General features: G+C 43.3%; 1 protein-coding gene across 10 annotated transcripts in view; it reads right to left on the bottom strand.

Moving 5' to 3' along the window:
- Nucleotides 1-14,490, bottom strand: part of DZANK1 (double zinc ribbon and ankyrin repeat domains 1) — a 73,325-nt gene that overhangs the window by 31,357 nt on the left and 27,478 nt on the right. For all 10 annotated transcript variants that reach the window (XM_079943770.1, XM_079943774.1, XM_079943771.1 and 7 more), the window contains exons 9-10: nt 11,771-11,884; nt 3,187-3,279 (exon numbers count right to left, since the gene is read on the bottom strand). In XM_079943770.1, coding sequence (XP_079799896.1) covers nt 3,187-3,279; nt 11,771-11,884 — 207 coding nt within the window. The remainder of the gene's footprint in view (nt 1-3,186; nt 3,280-11,770; nt 11,885-14,490) is intronic.

Below are 14,490 nucleotides of genomic sequence, written 5' to 3'. Positions count from 1 at the left end.
AAATTTGTAGTCTCTTTTTAAAAAGAAGAAAAATTTTAAATCAAAGATTTGAATTCTCACCTTAAGAAATCAGAAAGAGAATATTAAATAAAATCTAAAACAAAGAGAATAAAGGAAACAATAAAGAGCAAAATTCCAAAAAACGAAACCAAAAAATAGAGAAAGTCAATGAACCAGAAGCTAGTTCTCTGAAAAGATCAATAAAAGTTTTAAGTCTCTATAGGACTTTCCTGGTGGTGCAGTGGTTAAGAATCCACCTGCCAATGCAGGGGACACGGGTTCGAGCTCTGGTCTGGGAAGATCCCACATGCCAAGGAGCCACATGCCCATGCGCCACAACTACTGAACCTGTGCTCTAGAGCTCGCGAGCCACAACTACTGAGCCCGTGTGCCACAACTACTGAAGCCTGTGCACCTAGAACCCGTGCTCCACAGCAAGAGAAGCCACCACAACGAGAAGCCCACGCACTGCAACGAAGAGTAGCCCCCCTCGCCGCAACTAGAGAAAGCCCACATGCAACAAAGACCCAACACAGCTAAAAATAAATAAATAAATAAAATTTAAAAAAATTATAAGTCTCTAGCTGGAGAGAGAGACTGAGAAAAAGAGAGAAAAGGCGGGAGAAAGGATGAGAGAGAGAGAGGAAACTGAGAACACAAATTACAAACATCTGGAACGAAAGAGGCGGTCGCACTACAGATCCTACAGACATTAAAATGGTAAAGAGGGGAAGTCATGAAAAAAACGCCTGATAATACCAAGTGTTGGTGACAATGCAGAGAAACTGGAACCTCCATATCTCACTGGTAGGAATGTAAAACGGTATAGACACTTTGGGAAAAAAGTACGGCAACATCTTATAAAATTAAAGAGGAACTTAGATGGAACCAGCAATCCCAGTCCTATGTATTGACCCAAGAGAAATGAAAACTACGTCCACACACAGACTTGCATGTGGAATGTTCACAGCAGCATTATTCATAATAACCTGAAACTGGAAACAACCCAAGTGCCTGTTAACTGGTGAATGGATGAATTCGTTATATTATATCCATAAGGTGGAATAGTACTCAATTATCAAAAGTTTTAAAAAATTAATACATACATGAATGAACCTCAAAACACTATGGTAAAAAAAAAACAAAACAAAAAAAAAAAACACTATGGTAAATGAAGGAAATCAAACACGCGCACACAAGAGCTACATACTTCCTTAAAAGGCAATGCCACAGTGTCCAAAGGGATGAGTATTTTCTGGGGCTGGTGATTATGGGAGGGGCTCAGCTGCCAAAGAACATGAGGGAACTTTTTACGGTAACGGGATTGTTCTGTATCTTTACGGTGGTGGTGGTTTAAATGACTGTATATAACTACCAACAGTCATTAACCTGTAAAATTAAAATAGGTGAGTTTTATTGCTTATAAATAATACCTCTATAAAACTTGGAACAAAAAGAGTTCCTTTAAATCAGCTAGTCTTAGACTGTCAGTAATTAGACAAAGCATTAACAGATACCTTGGGGAATTCCCTGGCCATCTGGTGGTTAATACTCTGTGCTTCCACAGCAGGGGTGCACGGGTCCGATCCCTTGTCGGGAACTAAGATCCCACAAGCCACGTGGTGTGGCCAATTAAAAAAAAAAAAAGATATCTTGGCCAACCTTCCTGTTAAGGGGTGAATTGTTGTAAATCAACAATTAAAAAGAAAAATTTAAATAAAAGCAGAGAAAAGAAGTTACAAGTATATGAAAAACAAAGATTTTTTTAAAGGTAAATTGTATCTCCTCCAAAGAGGAGTCCTAACCCCAGCACCTAGGGTTAAATTTTTTCTTAAAAAAATATGACCTTATTTGGAAATAGGATCTTTACAGAGGTAATCAAGTTCTTATAAAATGAGGTCATTAGGGGGGCCCTCATCCAGTATAACTGGTGTCCTTATAAAAAAGGGAGACAGAGAGATACACACCCAGAGGGAAGAGGGTGTAAGTCATACAGGGAGAAGGTGGCCAGGTGACTGGGGTGATGCACTCCACAGGGAGCTGGAGAGAGTTCCTTCCCTAGAGCGTCATGGACAACAGGGCTCTGGCAGCATCTTGATTCTGGACTTCAGGTGCCCAAAACTGTGAGAAAATGAAATTCTGCTGTTTCCAGCCACTCGGTTTGCGGTACTTTGTGTCGGCGGCCCCGGGATCGCAACCCCCTGCCTGCTGACACTAACGTGCTGACTACACTGACCATCACATGCTTGTCCAGCTTCCCAAGTAATTGCTCCGAGATGAGAAGCCCCCAAACAGAGAGAAATATTATACAACGCCCCCAAGGAAGCAAGTATTTTTCTTCTAAATTGGCTAGTAAACGCCGACTTCTTCATGGGATTGTTAGGCCAGGGCAAGAGCCACCAGGAAGTAATTTTAAACTTCATCAGAACATTTTATAAACATAAAACAGATCAGCTACACGGAACCTATTCACTATATTTAAATTCCTTCATTTTAAACACTCAAGTTAGGCTGGCAGGAAACCCAGTGATGGGTGCCCACCATGCTCTCAATTTCAAAACACAGCAGGCACACTGTGGAATTGAGTCTCTTTTTGGTTAAAGCCTCATTTCACTTGAGTGCTGAAAACTCACTGATTTTTGTTTAAAATACTACCTATAGTTGTTACCAGCACTTGTATTTTGCAACTTGCTTTCCTAGGATCGGGAATTTGGGACTTGACATGCAGTATAAAATCAGTATGTGTACATTTTGCTTATTGATATGCTGTGATCTGAGGGAATCTGGAATGTTTTACCAAGATAAAGCTTAAATTTTTTCTTAAAAAAACAAAACAAAACAAAAACAAAAAAACACAGCAGGCACAGTCCACACAGACGTGCCTGCCCGTGAGTGAAATGTGAACGGCCCCTACCCCACTGGCTGCCACCAGCCTTCCATGCAGTCACTAAACGAAATTGTAAGAAATTGCCAACTTGATTGAATCACCCTGAAGACTTTGAAAACAGTTTTGTACTGGTGAACGTAGAAATGTTGCTTTCACTTTACCGTGAGCAGCTTCTTTTGGTCTCTCCCCTCTCCTCCCCTACAAACTTCCTCTCCCCTCTGCAGACTATATTTCTTATCACTAACACTGAACATTTATCAGCCATTAAAATACAGGACTGGCACATGCAATCAACCTACCTCTTGTGATGAAGACAGGGGCCCCTCACAGGTGACACAGTATCTCAGGTGAGCAGGGTTCCCTGTGCCGCAGGTGCGGCAGATCGCTTTCTCCTTGAAAACAGAGAATGAGAAATACATGTTTCCACGGAGGCTCTCTCATTTCTTCACAGATAAATGTATTCATTTTTCCTGCCAATTCATCTGCATAGTATAGCATACTAGGACTAAAGGGTGTTAATAAGGTGGAATAATATAAGAGGTACATTATCTACCACCATGATGACTAGCAGTCAGATATTCTGATGATTTCATGATCTAAAACTTATCTTTCAAAATAACTTACATGGAACATAAGTTTGAACACACACACACACACCATGCAAAAAGGGAAACCATATGTAGCTGTGCTGATTTGAGGTGGCATCTGTGGGTTGATTCAAGTTTAAGGTTTTATTTCAAGGCATGATACTCTGAAAGCCATGAAAGCCAGAATTGAGAAGTTTCATATTTATTTAATCACGCTTTCTATTTCTTTCTTATTCAGTATTTAGTATGTAAATTCTTTAAGTCCAAGAAATCAAAGTACTGTTCAAAAAAAAAAGAAAGAGGGCTTCCCTGGTGGAGCAGTGGTTGAGAGTCCGCCTGCCAATGCAGGGGACATGGGTTCGTGCCCTGGTCCGGGAGGATCCCACATGCCGCGGAGTGGCTGGGCCCGTGAGCCATGGCTGCTGAGCTTGCGCATCGGGAGCCTGTGCTCCGCAACGGGAGAGGCCACAACAGTGAGAGGCCCGCGTACCGCAAAAAAAAAAAAAAAAAAAAAAGAAATTGGTGTTCCTTTGAGCAAACAGCTGTGCAAGGAAATCATTAAGCAGTCTTTCCAGCCGATCAGCCAGCTAGAGGCCCTATACTAACACCCAGACCCTGAAATTGGATTTAGGAATTATTACAACATAAAGTGTCAGACAAATGAACATAGTTTTGAAAGAAACAAACCCCAAAATGAAAAAACTGAAAGAGAGAACTCATTTGGCCTTAGGAAGGCAAAGTGACTATGTTGCACTGCTTCTGAGTTATCATTTTTTTCATTGTGGAAACTGTGCTACTTGGTGGGCTCCGTCTCCTGGCTTCAACAATAAACAGGAAGGCCCAAGACCAGCAAAAGAGTATACGTTTACAAGTAACCTAGTTCTTGGCCTGGGGTCTACCCACGGGGCTTTATATTAAATATGAATTTAGATTTGCTCTGTAGTTTCTCACTTAGAAATGGAAAAGTAAAAAGACCATCTTAGAAAATGGGTCATAAGTTCAACCTTCTGAGTCAGGAACCTGGGGATAAGCTGCAATACAGAAAACAACAAGAGAAAAAGAAAAGATGGTTAACACAGCCTAGCCAGAGTTCGGCCATGGGAGGTTGGTAACTAACATCTGTTTAGTCACTGGACTATTCTGCAGAATTCCCCTGTCCTTTCCAAGTCATCCTCAAGTCCCACTTACGTAAAAGAACCCAAGGTCTTCCTAGGAGCCAGAGCCAGCTCGGGAAACCACAGTTCCCAGCCCAGAGAACGCCTCAAGGGCAGAGGCCAACTCACTGCTCCTCAAAATGGCAGAGAACCGTAGACTTGCTGTCCGTGGGTCCTGACACCTCCCGGTTCCAGCTTTCTCCCCAGTTGCTTAAGGTCCCCAAAGCATAATCTGCAATCATCAGAGCTTTTCTGTGAGATTTAAGGCAGTGATCTTCCTGATCTGGTAGAATCCACTGAGAAGTGAAACACATTTCCTGTCCCTCAGTTAACATACAGTGAGATCAAATGAAAATAATCCATCTGTTTGCTGCAAGAAATACTCTAGAAAGAGAAAACTATAAACTAAGTAAAACTGCTTACTTATTAAGTCCAATGGCCCTCAACTTGCAGGACCCACAATCTAAAACTAGTATGTCCTGGGACTTCCCTGGTGGCTCAGCAGATAAGACTCCACACACCCAATGCAGGAGGCCCAGGTTCGATCCCTGGTCAGGGAACTAGATCCCACATGCATGCCGCAACTAAGACTTCGCATGCCGCAACTAAGGCTTTGCATACCACAACTAAGGAGCCCACGTGCTGCAACTAAGATCTGGTGCAACCCAATAAATAAGTAAATATAAAAATAAATAAATGGGTAAACTTTTAAAAAATAAAAAAATAAATAGAACTAGTATGTCCTCCATACCTGCCATTTGTGTACGTGTGTGTGTCTGTGTGTGTGTGGTGAGAGCACCTGGAATCTACTCTCTTAGCAAATTTCCAGTATACAAAGATGGATATGTTAATTAGCTTGACTGAAATAATCATTTCACTCTGTATATGTATATCAAAGCATCACCACCGGGGCTTCCCTGGTGGCGCAGTGGTTGAGAGTCCGCCTGCCGATGCAGGGGACACGGGTTCGTGCCCCGGTCCGGGAAGATTCCACATGCCACAGAGCGGCTGGGCCCATAAGCCATGGCCGCTGGGTCTGTGCGTCCGGAGCCTGTGCTCTGCAGAGGGAGAGGCCACAACAGTGAAAGGCCTGTGTACTGAAAAAAAAAAAAATCACCACCTTAAAGATATGAAATTTTTATAAAAATAAATAAATAAATAAATAATGAAAACTAGCATGACAGGGGCTTCCTTGGTGGCTCAGTGGTTAAGAATCCGCCTGTCAATGCAGGGAGTATGGGCTCGAGACCTGGTCCGGGAAGATCCCACATGCTGCAGAGCATCTAAGCCTGTGTGCCACAACTGCTGAGCCTGCGCTCTAGAGCCCACGAGCCACAACTACTGAGCCCTCATGCCGAGAGCCTGTGCTCTGCAACAAGAGAAGCCACCACAGTGAGAAGCCCGTGCACCGCAACAAAGTGTAGCCCCTGCTCACCGCAACTAGAGAAAGCCTGCACATAGCAACGAAGACCTGATGCAGCTTAAAATAAATAAATTTATTAAAAGAAAAAACAACTAGCATGACATAACTCTGCCCAGTCCAAACTAACTTTGCCCAATCCCAATACTGCCTTGCAAAACTCTCTTTAAACAGAGTGAAGTAAGTCAGAAAGAGAAAAATTAGTATCATATATTAATGCATATATGTGGAACCTAGAAAAATGGTACAGATGAACAAGTTTGCAGGGCAGAAATAGAGACACAGACATAGAGAACAAACATATGGACACCAAGGGGGGAAAGCAGCGGGGGTGGTGGTGGTGGTGGGATGAATTGGGAGATTGGAATTGACATATATACACTAACATGTATAAAATAGATAACTAATAAGAACCTGCTGTATAAAAAAATAAAATAACATTCAAACAATTTTTTTTGAATTTAATAATCTTTGTTTCTTAGAGTAGTTTAAGGTCCACGTCAAAACTGAGAAGACATTACAGGGAGTTCCCATATACACCCCTGTCCGCACACACAACCCCCCAGTATGAACATCCCGCACCAGATGGTGCATTTGTCACAACCAATGAACCTGCACTGGCACATCCTCATCTTCCAAAGCTCACAGTTTACCTCAGGCTGCATTCCTGTCAAATTCTCTTTAAAATCGCCCAACCGCGGTACTGAAACCCTATAAATACCCTTCCCCATCTTCTCTCTTCTGAGATGCTGCTAAGATGGTCAAAGTGCTGGTTCATCTCACTGTATTCGGTCCAGTAAGCACAGCCTTCTTGGTCGACAGGCTTTCCTCATGGTTTCTGGGGTGGCTTCTTGACACCACGCAGCTCACTTCTTGAAGAGCAGTGACCATGACCCCCAGATAAAAACCTTGTATCACAATCACTACATCATAGATTCACATATGTCCGTAGGGATGATGTGGGACTCAGGCCACCACCAGGCAGCCTTAATGAGGATCCTAAACATTTACAACAAGCACTTTATAAAAAGCCAATACCCTCGTTTGCTGCCTCATCCACAGCACTGGCAACACATTGACCAGTTGAACGGTTCCAAGCAATTTCGTGGACCCGGCTTAGTCACTGGGGTAAAACTTTTCCTTACAAAGCAGCTGGAAGATGAGAACAATTTTCTAATCACCAAAATGATAAGCTTTAATTGACACAAACCAGTAGGTATTGGCAAACTTAATCTCAAAGAGGATTTTGTAAGATGCCAAGGTCAACTTGACACAGAGCGGTGGTTACACTGGCATTAGCCCTGAATCATTGGGCGAGGGGCTGGGGTCTCATAGGAGGTACCTGTGCCCTCGCTGTGTGAGTCCTCAGATCTCTTTCAAAGAGTAATGACTTCACGGGGATCCCAGCCCTAAGCCTCACAGATTCCAGGAACCCCAGACACAATGGGAGTCCTGGAGGTAAAACATGTGTTGCTAGTTAGAGCCAGAAGGAAGCTGAAGGTCTCTTTCTAAAAGAGTTCATGTGTTCTGGTCAAAGGGGAGATGCTGACATTAGTTTTCAACTGTAGAAAACGGCCAAAGGGATGCCTTTGTTTTTTGTAAAAGAAAGAAAGAACGAATGAAAGAGGGACTTCCCTGGTGGCACAGTGGTTAAGAATCCACCTGCCAATGCAGGAGACACAGGTTCGAGCCCTGGTCTGGGAAGATCCCACATGCCATGGAGCAACTAAGCCCGCGAGCCACAACTACTGAAGCCCGCGCACATAGAGCCTGTGCTCCGCAACAAGGAGAAGCCACCACAATGGAAGCCCGCGTACCGCAATGAAGAGTAGCACCCTCTCTCCGCAACTAGAGAAAGCCCGTGGGCAGCAATGAAGACCCAATGCAGCCATAAATCAATCAATTAATTAATTTAAAAAATAAGAAAGAAAAGGGAGGGAGGGAGGCAGGAAGAGTCAAACAAACAAAACCAAATTTAAATGTGTGAATATATAGAAATATGTTTCTGTGCATCTAGATAAATACATAGGACACTCACTAAGCTGCTGTCATTGGTTATTTCAGGGGATAGAAACAGACGTGGGGTAGGGAAATTACACACTTCATTGTGTATCTTTGGACTATTTCACGTGTTACTGAAAATTAGAAAATTTTTAAAAACATAAAATCCTCTCCTATTCTGAAATACAGGCCAGAGGATAAAAGAAGAAACTCCTGCTACTATATCTTCTAATCCTGGCAGTAGAAAAAAGTATCTGATGCAGCAAAATTCCTCAGCGTTGACAAGGGCTTTACATCAACACAAGAGAAGCCTGCCACAGCGGTTGGGTCTGTCTGCATCACAGCAGGAAGAGGACCGATGGTGCTCTGTGCACTTTGTGGAGTGAGATGGAGACCAACCTAGAAATGGGAGGGAGGCATCAACTGGCCTTGCTGGCGCTTTGGGGAGGGATGGCACGCTGGCTTCCGTGAGCAGCTTACACAGGTGTTCCCACTGACCTCAGAGGAGGCTCTCTGGGTGAGAATGTGATCTAAAAATCTGTCGCCCTTATAACTTCTGGGAAAGCCACTGGGATGAAGATTTCCAACCAGGGTCCTTCTGTGGGTAGCAGCAATACTGAATGTCCCGTCGTAAAAATCAGGCATTTCCCACCAGATCAGATGTTACGGTGACAAAGGTTTCTCTAAAAATCAAGTCTGATTAAAAGCCTTCCTTGCTTTTAACCCTCCAGAGTCCATTGGGAAAGAAGGGTAGAGAAGGCGCCATTTCCCACAGCCCACGGGCCCCGCCAGCATTTCTGCAGCTCACGAACCCGAACTGCTTGCAAAGTTCTGGAGCACATCCTGCAGTTTCCGGTCGCTGTGCATCTTTCTGGCACGCCCCCCTCCTCCACCTCACACCTGAACACACACCCACGCATCACTTCTCTTTGTCCCACCCCTTCCCATATGGCAAATGCCTGTGCCTCCTACAACTTCTGCTCAGATGACACCCTCTCTTCAAAGCTATCCCTGGCCCTGGCCCCTGATAAGAGCTGACGAATCCTCCTCTGTGCCCCCTGCCACCACGGCAAGCGGGGGCCCAGATCACTGGGGCAGTGGGTGCAGGGGTCACAGCCCGGGGAATGCAGCGAGCAGAGCCCTAGAGGGTGGTCCGGGAAGCAGCAACTGGTAAAGCCACAGCAAAAGGTGCCTTTGAAAAAGCTGCTCAGTACCTGAGGGCTGGCACGGGAGGGGCAAGGTGGAACCCCGAGAAACTGGGCGAACCTGAAGGAAGGTTCATGGCTGCGCCTTAGTGAGGGATGCCAGCTGCCTGGGGACCTCGCTCCTTCCTCAGGCTCCTTTCCTTAATCATCCCTGTTCAGTGACCCTAGAGCAGGTGTCCAGCGACTGCTTCTCAGGCTCACACCACTCCCTGTGCCACCTGGCACTGCTGGGAGCTCAGACTTATTCCAGTAAATTCTTAGGGTGCAGAACGTATTTGTGTACATGGTAAAGTACACAAAAAAGAAGAGGATGGAGCGCCCAGAGTGACCCAAATGCTTTGGTAAAAGCAGCTCAACTAAAGCAGTGTAACTAATAGTACAAGACATACAGCTGCTGAAGTCACGTCTTTATTAAAAACAACAGTAAATCGTATGAGTCCAATGTTAACACGGACAAAACACCAGGGAAAAAAACACCGTGCCAACAGAAATGTCCTGAGATTCTCACTTCTGGAGACAATGATAAATGTACCCTAAATCATTATTTCCTAAGGTCTTGAGAAAGTTAATGTTTCAGAGAGCCCTTTACTGAAGCTGTGCCTATGTGAGGCATTTTTAGCTAATGTGAAGCTTGGGTGCTCAGCAATTCCATGACTCCCTTTGAAAACTCAACATCAGAAGTCAAACAGGCTTGATTTTCTAAACTTCATCTTTGAATTATCAATTGATTTCCTCATTATAAGGTATATGTTCTGCCTTTGGCCCATTAATAGAGTAGAAATCAGTTTCAAGTGATTGTCTCTCTCTCCTCAAAACTGTACTTTAAAAAGGGGTCACTCTCAGGAATAAAGACGCAGACATAGAGAATGGACTTGAGGATGTGGGGAGGGGGAAGGGTCAGCTGGAATGAAGTGAGAGAGTGGCATGGACATAGATACACTACCAAATGTAAAATAGATAGCTAGTGGGAAGCAGCCGCATAGCACAGGGAGATCAGCTCGGTGCTTTGTGACCGCCTGGAGGGGTGGGATAGGGAGGAAGGGAGGGAGAAGCAAGAGGGAGGAGATATGGGGATATATGTATGCATATAGCTGATTCACTTTGTTATACAGCAGAAACTAAGACAACATTGTAAAGCAATTATACCCCAATAGAGATGTTAAAAAAAAAGAGAGAAGGCAAAAAAAAAAGGGGGTCACTCCTGGATTTGAGGGTCCTAATCACTATAGAAGTCCTATGTTTATCCTCAACAGAGGACTTGCTTATACCTTTGTACCCCCTGTCTTTCCACAACATGGGAAGAAGTCTGGGTTTCAAATGCTGAAGGTGACATGATATATACTGAACCTGGCTCTCAGCCAACACTTACCCCTATTCCTCCTGTTTTGAATAGTTCAAAGGGTTCGAAATGATATTATCTTCAAATATCCCGGATAATGTAAATATTAGCGAGAACAGGTGCTGCTGTGATTGACAGAACAGCCAAAATCATGGTGACTTAAACAAGAGAGAAGCTGGTGTCTCACTCTCATGTATAGGAAGTTTGGAGATAGGCCTCCAGGGCTGTATGGTGGCTTCCTGCAGTGACTTTTAAAGTTTCTTAAGATTGAAAACAGTCATCAAACAAAAAGATTAGTAAATTTTCATCTACCTGACTTTGGCCCAGCCAGTTCTTCAAAATCTCACTTCTGAAGGTTTACTTAGCCTGGGATACTTTTGAACATTTTTTTCACAGTGAAGGGGAGCTGGGACATGTAAGAAAAAGTGGACTTACCTTTTCTCTCATAAACTTTGCCCACATAGACTCCACAAGGTCATTTTTGGAGTGCTACAGTCCTAATTATACGTTAAGTCCACGCACTTCCCTTATTGCTAAAAATTCTTGCTTTTTTAATCCCCAAAGTTATCTTTATTAAAATCTATTTCATCCTCTAGCGACGTTCACTTGAGGTCAAGTAAAAAGGAGGTGAATGGGACTATAAATTGAAAAATGGAGAAAAGATACAGTTGTATGTTCAATAATTCTACCAAAAAAATTTTCATGGCATGACATCATTTGTCTAACAAGATTTTTTTAATGTTCATGATGATACTTAACTTTTTCATCCATGTGACTAGCTGTAATCCTTCTTTTCTACGTAATAGAGACCCATAATCAAACAAAGCAAATGAAAACATGAAGTGACTTTAAGGACAAGATGAAAAGTCAATATTAATTACAATGTTCGAGTTTAAATATATGAAGTAAACAACTGTCTGTGTTAGCTGCAGTGCAATTTGTCCTCCACATCCATGTTCAGGGAACACATTTCTGTGTATCTCTCTTGATATTTAGATCCTACTGGCAAGTTAAACTCTTGGGCAGATGCCTTTCCAAAAATGAGAGTGGATTTTGTTCACAGGTATCAGCTTATCAATTGTTAGCCAATTCCATCAGCTGAAGAAAGATGTTTAATGGTTTGAACATTAATTTCTATGTGTTTTATTCACACTTTTATGGATTCACATTTCATTACCTTCAAGCGGAGGTTGGCCTGTGGCTGCAGCTGTGGAGTGAGAGGAGCCTCACAGACCACACAGATGGGCGTATTCACGGGCACCAGGTTTTCACATTCTGCACATAAGCCCATCTGCACAAAGAACGAGGTCAGGTTGGCAAAAACTGAAGGTATAAGTAGATCTTAAAATGTAAGGTTTAATTTGCTTTAATAAAAATTTCTTTTAAATAATTACCACTTTTATTCTTATTTCCTTCCTATTAAAGTAAAAACATGTTTATTGTAGAAAAGAGAGGTATAAAGAAAAGAAAAAATAGCTTACAGCATGATGGAGTGAGGAAATCGACACATCTTCTCTCCAAAAAGCAATTATAAAGTTGGATAAAACTTTAAAAATTCTGAAAGTCAACCAAAGACAGACAACAAACTGAAAAGTAATGAACTTCGGGCAAGGACACCACACGTCTGTTGGGTCTTGCTTGGGCTGTCCCCATCCTCCTCCAGCTCTGTCAGCGTGGAGGCTCCACAGAGCAGGGAGGGCTGTGAAAAGCAGCAGCTTCGCGGCTGCTGACGGGCAGGGCTCATGTGACTTGGAGCACGGTTAAGGTGATGATCTCAGTGGCAAGCAAACAGGGAGGACAGTGGATCCACTAGCCTGAGCTCATGGTCCTGTTTGGGGCAACTGATGAACCAGCAACTAGCCAGGGACTTGAAGGGGAGTTCCAGAAGGTAGGTCATCTCTAGGGGGCTTGATAAGCTCCTCCCACACCCTCAGTTGACTGGAAGATGTTCGGATGTGCAGCGTTAGACCTAAGAGGGTCCAAGCCACCCACACATCCTTGGCTGCACATGAAGATACAAGAGAGCTCAGCATAAAGTAGGAGCTGGGGCAGGCCTGAAAACAGCCTGAAGTTTGAATGTTCCGCCCAGCCCACAACAGATCCCTCGGCAGAGACTGGAAGCCTTGGAGTACCAAGGTGTTTGAGCACAACTTCTGGCCAATCTTCAGTCGAAGTCTAAGCTATGCACACCCAGGGCTGATCCCAGGCTTAAAAATAAAACAAGGGGGGCTTCCCTGGTGGTGCGGTGGTTGAGAGTCCACCTGCCGATGCAGAGGACACAGGTTCGTGCCCCGGTCTGGGAAGATCCCACATGCCGCGGAGCGGCTGGGCCCGTGAGCCATGGCCGCTGAGCCTGCGCGTCCGGAGCCTGTGCTCCGCAACGGGAGAGGCCACAACAGTGAGAGGCCCGCGTACCACAGTAAATAAATAAATAAATAAATAAATAAATAAATAAATAAAACAAGGGGAAAACCCTGATATTAGTGGCTGAAAACTGCAGGGAAGACAGGCTTGAAAGAGTTAATCCAAGTAAACAAACAAAAAAACCAAAACAACACCACAAGGAGAAAAAGTCAGAATCCAGACTTATTATACTCTCTAAAATGTCCAAAATTCAAGAAAAAATTGTGAGATGTGCAAAAAACAAGAAAGTGTGACCAGTACTCAGGGGAAACAAACAGTCAATAGAAATTGTCTCTGAGGGGAGGAAAAGAAGATATATTGGAGCAAAGCTTCTGTGTATTACTGGATTTAAATTAAATTATTCTGAAATAGACTTGAGAAATTAAGGAGTATGTTGTAATCTCTAGCGTTCTCTTAGAAAATAACTTTTAAAAAGAAAAGAACTTTTTAAAATAGTAAAAAAAAATAGGAAACATAGGAATGAAAATGGCATACTAAAAATTATTTATTTAACACAAAAGAAGGAAGTAAAGGAGGAACAGAGGAACAAAAAAGACGTGAGACAAATAGAAAACAAACAGCAAAACAGCATATGTAAATCCAACCATATCATTAAAGACATTAAATGTGAATAGACAATAACACCACATTCAAAAGGCAGAGACTATCAGATGGGATAAAAAAATGAGAGGTATGCCTGACTAGAGACATGACCTAGATTCAAAGATACAAATAGGTTGAAAATACACGTATAGAAAAAGGTATATAATGGAAATAGTAAGGGTAAGGGAGCTAGAGTGACTGCATAAATATCAGGAAAAAAGGACTTTAAAAACAAGAAATGATCCTAGAGACAAAGAGAGGCATTTTGTGATGATGAAAGGGTCAATAAATCAGGAAGACACAGCAATTATAAGTGTACATGAACATAACAACAAGTCCCCAGAATACATGAAGCGAAAACTGTGAGTCAGCCTTAAGGTAAGGCTTCATCTGTCATCACCTGACGACTCTAAGCCCCAACTTTTACTGGTGGACCACAGTGGCGTTTTGGAACTCTAAGGATCAGCATCAACTCAGAGCTAGTATCTAGTAAGCCCCCAAAGGTTTAGGCATTTCCTCTTCCTCAAGGCACAGGTCCCTCTGGAAAAGGCTTCAAGGATGACCTATGACATGTACTTGCAATGATGCAGGGTCCATCCTCAAGGACACCCAGCCGCCCTTCAGTTAGGGAGCTGTGGGTTTGCGAATCGACTTAAGTCCTGAAACTGGGTGACGCCCTTGGATGTTCCACTGTGGTGGCTCAAGTCACGTATTTGGCTACAAAACATGTGATTTTTTTTTCTATTATATAAACCAAGCAAGACACTAGTAGGCTGCCCATCTGTTTCATTCTTAGGAAGACCACGATCAGATTCTGATTACTGATATGTTGCTGCGGCCTTTTACGGTAGATGTGCCCACCTTGTCTTTGGCAGTTAAGTGCTGCCACTT

This window comes from Stenella coeruleoalba (genome assembly GCF_951394435.1).
Source record: "Stenella coeruleoalba genome assembly, chromosome: 15".
NCBI classification, from domain to species: domain Eukaryota; kingdom Metazoa; phylum Chordata; class Mammalia; order Artiodactyla; family Delphinidae; genus Stenella; species Stenella coeruleoalba.
Note: the sequence above shows the minus strand (reverse complement) of the source record. Positions and strands in the feature narration are given on the sequence as shown.